The sequence below is a fragment of the Embiotoca jacksoni genome, unplaced genomic scaffold (genome assembly GCF_022577435.1).
Source record: "Embiotoca jacksoni isolate LCO1_2020_lvr unplaced genomic scaffold, fEmbJac1.0.p SCAF_24, whole genome shotgun sequence".
In the NCBI taxonomy this organism is placed as follows: Eukaryota; Metazoa; Chordata; class Actinopteri; family Embiotocidae; genus Embiotoca; species Embiotoca jacksoni.
The window spans coordinates 3642972-3655142 of record NW_027185375.1 but is presented as its reverse complement, the minus strand read 5'-3'; the positions used below and the strand labels follow the sequence as shown (position 1 = coordinate 3655142).

The 12171-nt window shown below is 39.5% G+C and overlaps 1 protein-coding gene across 7 annotated transcripts in view; it reads left to right on the top strand.

Annotated features, from left to right (window-relative positions):
- Positions 1 to 12171, top strand: part of sorcs2 (sortilin-related VPS10 domain containing receptor 2) — a 333105-nt gene that overhangs the window by 264401 nt on the left and 56533 nt on the right. For all 7 annotated transcript variants that reach the window (XM_069159112.1, XM_069159110.1, XM_069159109.1 and 4 more), the window contains exons 6-7: positions 4043 to 4107; positions 11242 to 11360. In XM_069159112.1, the coding sequence (XP_069015213.1) occupies positions 4043 to 4107; positions 11242 to 11360 (184 nt within the window). The remainder of the gene's footprint in view (positions 1 to 4042; positions 4108 to 11241; positions 11361 to 12171) is intronic.

The following is a 12171-nucleotide window of genomic DNA, read 5'->3' as shown; positions in this document are numbered from 1 at the left end:
TCTGAGTTTTGTCCTTATGGTAGCACCATAGTTATTATGATTCAACCATCGATATCTGGACAAATTGAATGGAAACCCATTTGGTATTTGTAAGATGGACCTCCTGTACAGACTAACCAACCAACACAAATGTCATTCCTTCAGCTATGCTGTTTAATGCTGAGTTTTTGAAAATAATATTTTCTATATATGACCAGATTAACATTGGCAAAACATTGTTGTGGGGGCCCACTGACGAGGCCACCTACCCACCATTAAATATAAATGCCACCAAGTATGTCCTGCAACCACACCTGCTGTGTTGAAATACTTTAGTGGTACAAATAACTTAACACATCTGGAACAAATACAATTGGCAAACCACTGGAGATGGATGAACCTGAAGCTTTTTGGTTCCTCAGAATCTGGACAGTTGTTAACCAAACCTTCTTTATTTATAAATCAGCATGTAGCTGAAAATGGGCTGGAACTATTTATTGACGAGCAGCAGTTTAGTGGAAAAATGTAGCTGATAAAATATATTTCTCTCAGTCGTTGATGGAAACCAAAACGGAGATAAAAGAGTCGATATTGGGATGGACAGAAACATTAGATTGATATCAGTCTTCTCATCCCAAGTGTGGAAGTACAGCAGGGAAAGACACTGCGCAATTGGTACACAATTCTTTTAACCAATATATTACTTTTCACATCTGGATTGAATTAAATTTGAATAGATTACAAGGTTTTATATTTGGTCAAACCACAGCTAAATAGTATATGATTATTTGAAACTGAACCACATAGCACTGTGTTTTATTTGGCTCAGGTAAAACTGCCACCAGCAGACACTCTCTCAGGTATTCAGGGCTGCTTATATGGTGAGACTGCAACCTGATCCTCCTGTAAAAAAAGCACACGTGTAGCTCTAACTGTGCATACATGTGCTGTAAATGTGTGTGGTCAGAGGAGAGGGGACTTTGGATCTGGCTTTAACCTCGCCTGCGGCCTAACAGTCATAAAAGCAACAAGAGAGCAGACGTCTGGCAGCCAGCGCACATAAAAAACATCACATTAAAACCAATGTGCTGCCGGGTGGTCCAGCCAAATGGATTCCACTGAACCTTGTTTTTGTGATCCGCGGCTGTAAAGTTTATGTTTGTCATCCTGAATGAAAAGGAAACACTATTTTTTTTTTTAAATTGAACAGCCATCTCGTGGATGACAACTGACAACAAAAGCAAAACTTTGAGGATAGGTGATAAAAAATGAAATGCCGTGGAAAGCATGCGCATACAAGCTAATCGAATGGCAGTGAAACCAGAGCGGGGATGAAACTGAATTCCCACACAAAGAGGATGTTTTCGCTACATGTTCGAACTTCCTCCTCCTTCTCTTCTAAATCAATTCCAGTTTCTTTATTTATCTAACCCCCATCTCTCTATCAGTAATGTCATTCATTTCATTTCCCCTGCTTCCCTTTCAGCCCTTCTTAATCCGTCTATTTCCACTTCCCTGAACGAAGGAGGAGGAAATCCCACACTTTGACTGTGATGAAGGTTTAGACCTTCATAGCTGGACCAAAATGTTATTGGAATGAATAAATAATGTATTGCCGGTGCAGAGTGCACATTTATCTTCAGTCTTATGCATTTGCATTTCAAGCATGCAGCTGACACTTTTAACCTGCATTGAGTGAGAAATCAGAGGTCCAATAGTTGGTCAAAGACCCTTGAACAGGACACATGGGACTTGTTATTGTATGAATATTCTGATAAATAACAGCACGGAAACATGCAGCAACATGCATAATGAATTCTCTTAGTCCTTTTCTTCCCCTTTGTTTTTTTTGTTTTTCTGTGGTGACTTCTGGATCTATAAACAATCAATTTACATTTAGATTACTCTTACCAGTGACTAGACTGAGCCTTTGGAAAATACAACAACTGCTTTTAAAAAAGCAGTGTCATACCATACCAACAAACTCCCTGCAGACATGGAAAAATCAGACCTTCAGACCTTTTAAATTAAAAAAGACTGTAATCAGAACTTTCTCTTGCCTTTATTTAGTCACACATGCTGTTTCCAAATGGACTTGTGTACCAGCTAGCGTTTTTAAAGGGATAATATGGGAAACAGCTAAGTACAGTTTCTCCACAAATTTAGAAGATTTTGAACTCTTGTGCTGAATACCCAATTACATGGCCTGACAACTGTAAGCAATATTTGTTTTAAAGGTGTAAGTGGTTGAACAGATACACATTTTGTGATCTTCAGGCTCTCTGCGTTATTGCAATTTAGTTTGAAATAAAATAATGGAAATTAGTCTACAGTGTTTCGCTTTTGTTCTAAATTGAGTTTATATGGAATTAACTGTTGAAATACAGCTCGGATGGTATTGCTGCTTTTAATCAGCCCTATCTCAAGACAATAATGACACTATTGGACAGCAACTAAAAGACTGCAGTGTTAAAATCCGCTTATTAAAAAGGTGTGTAAATTGCATCTCTGTGTCAGAGATACTCGTCCACAGGTTTAAGCTCCAAAACCACATAGTTAAGTTTGAGGAAATAATATGGTTTTGATTAAATGTGAAGTGGTTACAGTTTGGTTAAGTTTAGGCACCATAATTACTTAATAGTAAAAGCACCACACTGTTTTTTTTTTTTTTTTTTTTTTAATTTGTATTACAGTTTTATCCTTAGTGATATTACTGGTTTTACTGAAGTTCTTTCTTAAATACTGATCTGCACAGTAGACAGCAGCATGTATTTTGTGGGCAGTAAAATTGCCTGCAATTATGTAGGTTTTCTGAGATGCTGTTGCAACTAAACTTATTAAAAATTAATGGCTCCACCTGAATGTGTCTTGGTATAATCTGCTGTTATGAAAATGAGAACTGTAATACACTCAAACAAAGTGGCTCAGATAAATGCTTTTGTTGTTGTGTTGTTGTTTTTTTAATCTCGAAGTCCCTGGTTTTCACAGACCACTAAACCAACTGACCATTCAGACAGCCTAAAGAAGTCCATGTGTAGCTGATCCTGTTCCTGTGATTGATCTTCTCCCCCTCGTTAATCTCTTCCTCCCTCGCCTCCCCATCCCTCCATGGCCTGCTAATTGCTCATAAAGTCTCTTTATAGGGAAAGTAACGAGGTTTTAAATCTCCACTCTATCTTTACTGGGCTGGGGAGATTTCACAGACTGCACTATGCCGGTCTAATCAGATGAACTGCTTAGTTTACTGCTCACTGAAGGACACACAGAGCGAGTGTACTGTAGTATACAGTATATCAGCATGTTTCTAAAAAGAAATGAGGGGATTCAAATTTTGGAGGCTTTACAGCATGCAAGACTCAGCTGAGTTTCTAAGTGCACTCTGCAGGAAGAGCTGAGCTACGCACATTTCTCTGAGAACCTAATGGGCACCAGGGGAGATCTACAATATACTTATATGCTATGATCTTTGGCTGTGAATATGAATATATCATTCAGTTAAAATTGTATTATGTCTCAAATACATGTCTTTTAAAGTTCCTACTAGTACACAGTGGGGTGGACTATCTACTTTTACTTCTACTGTCAAAGCAAATAAACCACAACTTCGAAGAGAAAGTATCCCAGCCTCCCAGGAGCCTTTTTTTTTTTTTTTTTATCAATGTGGAATGATTGAATGGGGAATTTTGTTCCCAGACAAGATGGCTGATGTTGAATCATTCTGACGATTTTATTCAATGACACACTAAAAGTTTTAAAATGTTGTCTGTTTATGACAACTACATTACAGTTGACGCTTGAGAAAATTGTGTTTAAAGCATATAACTATGTTAAAGTCAAAGTCAGATTAGGGAAATATCGTGTGGACTCACACTTCCTACATGCCCGTCCACCACACCAATATCCACACCCTGAGGTGCTGAGTCATCCAATAAAGAAGTTTACTTGACTCTGCTTTGTTGCTGTGTCCGGTATGTCACCTAAAATCTAGAATTGGTGGTTTTAGGTCCATATTTTAATGAAATATCTATGTTTCTGTTTAATGCAACTCTCTTCTGTGTTCCAGGTCTGTCTCTGGTGTGGATGTCGACCCTGACGTGGTGCACATGGAGATGCAAGATACAAGTGGAGGTACAGTGACGTTCCATCTGGTCATTTATCTCATTATACTGTTAGATCACACCAGAATAGTAACATTTCAGATCAGAGAAAAGTGATTAGATTTTAATTGTAATTGATGTGATTTGTGGATTTATATTCTAAAGCACAGTAAAGCTGTGTCCAACAAGCAAAAGTTTAGCCTTGATAAACTCACAGACAAACTGCATATCAGCCAAGAGACACCGAGTGAGCAGACATTTACAGGAAAGGTTTATTTTTCAACAAATATAAATGTGTATTCTTGGGATCTAACAAACATATCCAATACATGTCCTTCTTCAGAATACATTTACACAGAAGATTTTCTGGAATATTTTATACCTGCATTGTTTACATCCATGTTTGGGAGCTAGCAGTCTTATTCTTACTTCCTTTTAAAGTTAATACAAATTAAAGTAAGCAAATAAATAGTTAAATATTAAAACAAGGACACATTTGCATTAGTTTACTGGAAAGCAGCGATCAACTTATGTTTTATAGGTATGTTTTAAACCCTCATTTAAAAGAGCTGACAATTTTAGCACATGTCAGGTATTCATCTTCCACAGGTGGGGAGAAAAGAAACTAAAAGCGGCTTCGCCTTGCTCGGTTTTGATTTTGATTTTGGGAACAGTGAGTAAACCTGCCAAGATGATGTGATGGGTCTGGATGCTTCATAACGAACACGTAAATCAGAGATGTATTCAAGCCCGAGACCATTTAGTGCTTTACAGACAAGTGATGGGATTTTGAAAACTCTCCTTTGACACACAGAAAGCCAGTGCAGTGATTTAAGGGCCCGTGTAATGTGCTCTGCTTTCTTGGTGTTAGCGAGGACTATGGCAGCAGCGTTCTGGATGAGCTGCAGATGTCTGGTTGATCTTTCACAAAGACCTATTACAATACCTATTACACCATTGCAAGAGTCCAGCCTGCTAACAATAAACACATGAACACGTTTTTCTGTATGTGATTTAGAAAGAATCCTTTAATGTTTACATGGTGTTTATTGGCACATTTGATACACTAATGTGCGTGTCAGTGCCTCTAACTGTCGGTAGCAGGCAGTGGTGGAAAGTAACTAAATACATTTACTCAAGTACTCTACTTAACTTCAAATTTGAGGCAAATATGCATTTGTCTCAGCTTGGTTACTTTTGAGAATAACATGTTTCGTACCCTTCCTCTCCAGTGAAAACGTTGTATCTCTAAATTTGTTCATTTTTAATTGGAGAAAATGGTCCTACTTACAGAACGTGATGAATTACTGTCGATTCATTTGAGAGTAATACAAATCCCAAAACATCATTTCTAATATTAATATACTGACTGGGAGCATTTACTGCAGAGTATAGTTTTACTTTTCATACATTTACATTTCATACATGCTTTAATTTAATTAAAGTTCTGAATGCAGGACTTTAACTTGTAGTGGAGTATTTTCACAGTGTGGTATTAGTACTTTTAATGAAGTAAATGACCTGAATACTTCTTCCACCACTGATAGGAGGCCTGTGAAGTACATCAACCTCATGCACACAAACAAAACTGGAATTCACATATAAAGACACTGCTCTGTAGAGCTACAAGTGGGTAAGAGCTCTATATGGAGAGACCTTAAGGGGCATTTAGAATAAATCCAATTTTCAGTTTTCTGTTTTTGCAAAAATATGACAGTCAGACTGTTTTTGTGAGCTCCGTTTGTTAACCACTGCATAGCCATAGCTAGCTAGTGAGCTGCCTTTTTTCTCTATACATTCATGTCATTCAAGACAGAAAGACTTAACATAAACACAATATTTTTTTTTTCCTGACTCATTCAAAGGCACACGGCTTACAGCATCAAGAGAACATTTTCACAAGAAATGTTGTAGAGGGCAGATAGTACAAGAAGTCTCGTGTTTAGTTTGTTTTTGTGATGAAAACTGAGTTGGCTCAAACTCACTTTGTTGGCCCAGTTTTCATAAATCTTTACCGGTAATGACACTGGGTTCAAATCTGTCCCTTTTCTTTTAAATTGACTCATAGCGCCACCTGCGATTGCGGATGGTGAATTATTTGTATATTTGTAAGGGAATCATGGCAGAAAGTCTATGGCAAAAGTCAGATGATAATCTTTCTGTTCCATTTTTTCTTTTTTATTTGTACTTGTAATAAATGTTGAATTTGTTTCTGAGGCACGATGTGTTAAAAGTATCTTCCTGGAGTTTTATATTTGCAAACCACATTGTGTTTGTTTGTGAATTGCAGGGCATTTTTTTTTTTGTTAGGTTTTGGCAGGAAATTACCTCCATATACAATGGGCTCTCCCCCTCAGGGCAGAACTAGCCTGAACACAGCCTCTAGTGTAAATGCAGCTAATAGAAGAGATGAATGGTTGACCTTGCTGTGGGTGAGCTGCTAGTATTTGTGTGTGAGGGGGTCAATGGAGAGTTAATGGGTAAATTAAGGAGGGACACCAGGGCCCCCTGGGGCAACAACAGCAAATCTGGATTATCATATCAATTGAGCAACACAGACAGGTTAGTGCCCAACTCCTACCGAGGGCCAAGAAGATAATAGAGGTGTGTATTTGAGATTGTGTGTTTGTCAATTTGAGGTTGTAAGTGTTCATGTGTGTTCAGAATCCTTATCCACCACTGGATTTCAACTCCTCTAGGTCTCCCAACCTATAATCCCTCTCTCTAAATAAACCTGCTCAGGCAAAGTCAGAGAGGAGTGACAGAGAGTGAAGGGCAAAACGCAGGAGATGTTTTTATATTTGCAGTTCCACACTTTCTCCTTAAACCTCCCCTCTGGGAAAACACAAATACCTCTTAAAAGTTGAACCTCTCGAGGAGACACGCAGTCTTTGAACCCACACACAGAAAGATGCTGCCTGCATTGTGAAATCTGTCAGCCTGAACAAAGCAGCCTGTGTTTGTGGTGGGTGAAGAGGAGAGGCTGTCTGTCTGGGCCAGCTGCCCATGCACGGGAGCTCTTCCTGGGGCCAGGCGCCGCCACATGGTCCCCTCTCCTCCTCCTTTTCATTCTCCGCCTTTTTCGCTCTCCTAGCTTCCATGCCCAGATAGATAGATAGTCAAGGGGGGCTGGAGCGATCGGGCATGCTAAACCAATCTGTTCACCCCCGTCACACGTGGCACGGCCAAGGTTAAACGGTGGCACGCTACAAAAAAGGACACAGAGTTGAGGGAGTCTCTGCAGAGACGAGGAGCGGTGCCCGTTTCGTCGCGCGCAGGTCGGCTGCCTGACGAGAGGGACAGGACTCCAGAGAAATGGGGGAGGTGGGTGGACGATTAATGGGTGAGCCATGTGGGCAGGGAGGCTGACAAGGAGTGTGTCTGTCTGTGTATGTGTCATTGGGGAGGATTGATGTGCAGGAAAGCATGAGTGTACCTTGTTCATGCGCCAATACACACAGAATTCATACACTTGTGTTGGGCCTGTAGAGAGACAGACAGAGACATGCATGTGTATACACAGAGATATCCACCAATCCCAACAGTGCAGGAATTTAAATGATGGGCACCATACAGTAATGTAATGTAAAGTGAATGTAAAGTTATTCAAAAATGTCTTTACCCATGTTTATTTACTCACTAAGAGCGTGTTTACGTCTTAGTTTTCCTTGTCACACCATCCGAGTAGTACAGGTGCAGTAAGAAATTGTGTGTGCACTCAGAATATGAATGCGTCTGCAGGTGTGTGAGGAGAGCCAAGTTGTACGAAGAAGTGTATGTGCCACAAGCTGGAATTGGACACTTAACCCAATCTAATAGTTTTTTAATGAGTTCTCCACCGTATGCTGCTTTGATTAAACGTCCGGGCTTTTCAATAAATTTGCCGGTCCATTCGTTAGACCAGACGCCTCTCCAAGAAAGAAAAAGCAGAGGAAGAAAAGTACAGCGCCGATGAGGAGGATCGACTGTGGAGTTATTTCACCCTGCAGCTGAATGATTTGAGTTTACTGTGATAGATCGATTATATTCTCTGTTGCTTTTATTTTATGGAGTCACTATGTTGTCACAAATAGTAAAAGATGCCTTTGTGAAGAGCAAAGGGGAACGTTTTTCAACCTAGACTCTATTTTCCTATCATTTGGGGTCTAAGTGACAAATGGGTACAACAATTGGTCCAGTGTTGAACAAGATCACTTCAGCTGGCAGCTGCAAAACAGGCTCTAATGTAATACTTTGGGAAAAAAATGTGACAAATCAGTGTCCATTCACACAAAAAGATTATTTCTGCCTCTGCCAGGTTCAGATTTTTAACATAATGGTCTGACAACATTGTCACACTGTTTGTCAAACCAGCCTTTATTGTCCAACCTTGAATTGTTGGTTTATTCAGTGTTTATTGGAAGACAAGCTTTAATGTCATTTTCTTGTCCTGAGTGAAAGCATGTTAAAAAAAACACAATCATTTCCATCCTACTTTAATTTTCTGTAGAAAGAAAGTGACTTATTCAATTCAATTAAATTGTATTTATATAGCACCAAATCACAACATAGGTTATTTCATGGCACTTAACACATTAAAGTCCTTACAGCAAGACTTTACAATAGTATACAGAGAAACCCAACAATTCAACAATTCCCACATAAGCTATGAGGGGAAAAAAAAACTCCTCTTTAAGGGAGAAAACCCTCCAACAGAGGGAAGGAAAAACTCCCTCTTAACAGGAAGAAACCTCCGACAGAACCAGGCTCAGAGGTGGGCGGAGCCATCTGCCACGACCGGTTGGAGTGAGAGGAGAGCATAGAGAGAAAAGGACAGCATAGAGATAGAAGAGAAGAACTGTTGGTGGAGACGACAAGCGCAGGGCAGAGACATGCAGCTCCATGGCGGGACATCTGCAAAAGAAAGAACAGAAGCTATGCGAGCGAGGGAACTGAATGGAGACAACAGACAATAAGAAAAAGCTATGGGAGAGAAAAAGATGGTGAGGTATGAATCAGTTAAAGAGTAGGAGGAAAGAAAAGAAGCTCAGCATGTAACAAGGTCCCCCAGCAGCCTCGGCCTATAACAGCATAACTAAGGGTTGGTTCAGGTCTACCTGAGCCAGCCCTAACTATAAGCTTTATCAAAAAGGAATGTTTTGAGTCTAATCTTAAAGCTAGAGAGGGTTTCTGCCCCTTGAACACAAACTGGGAGCTGGTTCCACAGGAGAGGAGCCTGAAAACTGAAGGCTCTGCCTCCCATTCTACTTCTGGAAACTCTAGGAACCACAAGTAGACCAGCGTAATAAGAGCGAAGTGCTCTGCTAGGATTATATGGTTCTATAAGATCTCTAAGATATGATGGAGCCTGGTCTTGTAGAGCTTTGTAAGTTATCGATAATTTTAAATTCTATTCTTGATTTCATAGGAAGCCAGTGAAGAGAAGCTAAATCCCATCAGTACTCTTGCTGCAGCATTTTGGATCAGCTGCAGGGTTTTTAATGAGTAATTTGGACATCCTAACAACAAGGAATTACAATAATCCAGCCTAGAAATAACAAATACATGAATGAGTTTTTCTGCATCACGCTGAGGAAGGGTTTTCCTGATTTTATTAATATTACGTAGATGAAAGAAGGCAGTTCTGGAGATTTGCTTTATATGGTAGCTAAAGGACAAATCCTCATCAAATATGACTCCAAGGTTCCTCACAGTTTTGCTGGAGGCCAAGACAAGGTCATCCAGAGTAACTAAGTGATTACAGAAAGAGTTTCTGATGTGTTTCGGACCAAGTACAATAACTTCTGTTTTGTCTGAATTTAGAAGCAGGAAGTTTTTGGTCATACAGGCCTTTATGTCTTTTAGACAGGCTTCAAGTTTTACTAACTGAGTAGTTTCATCTGGTTTTATAGAAATATATAGCTGAGTGTCATCTGCATAACAATGGAAGTTTATGCAGTGCTTCCTGATGACATCTCCTAATGTCTCCTCCATCATCCTTCTCATTGGTCCCACGTTTAATCTCTGCAGTTTGACTTTCTTTGGTGATTTTGGTGGCTCTATGATCTCTAATATTTGCAAATTATCCTCATTTTTACAAGAAATATTAAAATCTAGTGGACAGATTCCCTTGAAATTAACTAAACACTTTAATTATTCTTAAATGAACTGATGAACCCAATTTGTTTTGTAGTTTGAAACATCCACTTTACACATGATATCTCATGATTAAATTGTCCGATTTTTATGACATTTGCTAAACACAGTCATGACCCTAGAGGCTTTGTGGTTTAATTTTTTTTTAGCAGTCCTACCCATATATGTCGTTAATAATAACTTTTCAAATAAATTCATGTCAAAGTCATTTAGTATCTGAGTATCTAAGATTACATGCCATCAAGTAAAGACTTGAACAAGCGTCATGCAGCGATATGGCTTTGGGAAGTGACTGAACGTGTGGGTGCAAGCTGGAGAGTGGGAAGTTGTTTGTGTGAGCATTTTCTCTCTCGCCAGCTTGTCACCTCTGGGAAGAGAATAACGGCTGAATTTCAGCAGTCAATGTTGCTGATGCAGCTGCTGGTTGAAATTCAATAGTGGCTGAGCTTTGCAACAGGCGTTCACCTGTCCGTGTGTCTCTGTGAGGATAATCCCTCCTGGCCATTTGGATGCTGGAACGGCTATATGTCTTTGGGGAAGCTGTCATATCTTATGGAGTTTGGAAAATAATGTCTTCATTTTTTGTGTTTGCCCAGTTTCTCTCTCATACATTTTCTTCCATGCCCTGTGCAGCTTCTGCTTTTCTGTGGATGGCTTTGTTTTATGCTGAACATACTGTTTTTATTATACAGTGGAAAGGAGAATTAATTTATAGCCACTGTCGACCCCTTTCTCCCTCATGTCCCCTTAAAGCTTTCGAGGCTAGGGTCATCCAGTTTAGTAAATGACCCAAAAGTAAATTTTCTGTGCATCCTGTAACTATTGTGAATAAGCATTTAAAAAAATTATATATATATATAAATATTCGGAATATTTTTACATATAATTAGCAGCCATAGAGCCTACAATTTAAATAGTATTATTGGGTATATAAACCCATGCAAATACATGTGTAACATGAGTAAGAAAGGTTGTTTTTTTCTACCAGCAGTAACCAGTGTTTTCTCTCTGTTCGTCTGTGTCACTGCAGGTTACCTGTACGTTACCTGTCTCATCCAGAACTGTTCGGACAAGATGGTGACAGCTCAGTTCCTCGGCAAAATCGATCACAACTCGTTGCTGGTGCAGGACGACTACATATTTGTCAAGGTAAACATCACAACATCAGAATAAAAAACTGAGTAAAAAGTCATTTTTATGCTGGACAGTTTTGTCAGCAAATACAAACTAAACAAAAATGCTCTCGATCAGGGATCTCTCCTCTGAGAGCTACTTTGACAAAATAAAATTGTCCGACACTGTGACATTTATTCACATAACTGAGCTCCAACAAAACCAGCTGAATAAGCTTATTTTACATTAACAATAACAAATTGATAGTCAGCACACATAATTACCAATAGTTTGCAAACTATTCAGTAGCTCACAAAAGAACTCAGTAAAAATCTTGGAGAGACTGAAAAAACTGCAGCGTAAACAGCAGACAAGAGTATCTCCAAGTGGCAACCAACAGTGAATTCACCCTCTGGTTTGTAAACGGCCGTTATGAAGCATTGAGTTCAGATTTTGGCCATTGCCATCTCGGTCGTCCCCAGCGGTTTGCAACCGGTAGTGACCATATTTGGATGGGCTGGGGAGAGCGAGCAGTGGAACTGACTCGATCTGATTGGAAACCCGGTGACACTACGTCCCACCTACCGATAGCTGTAACCTCACTGCACCACAAGCCTGTCAATCAAACAGACATGCCCCCAAAAACAATTTTATTGTGTGAAACTTATTTTCTGATTAATGACGGGATTATTTTCAGATGGACCGCCAGAAAACTAATAAGAATGAGTGACTTTAGCTATTAACACTGAAATAACTCGTGGAAAAAAGGTATTGACTCAGAATTTTGATGAGCGAATTTAAATGGAAGTCTCTGGAGCCGGAAGATTTTTGGAGCCAGCCTCTAGTG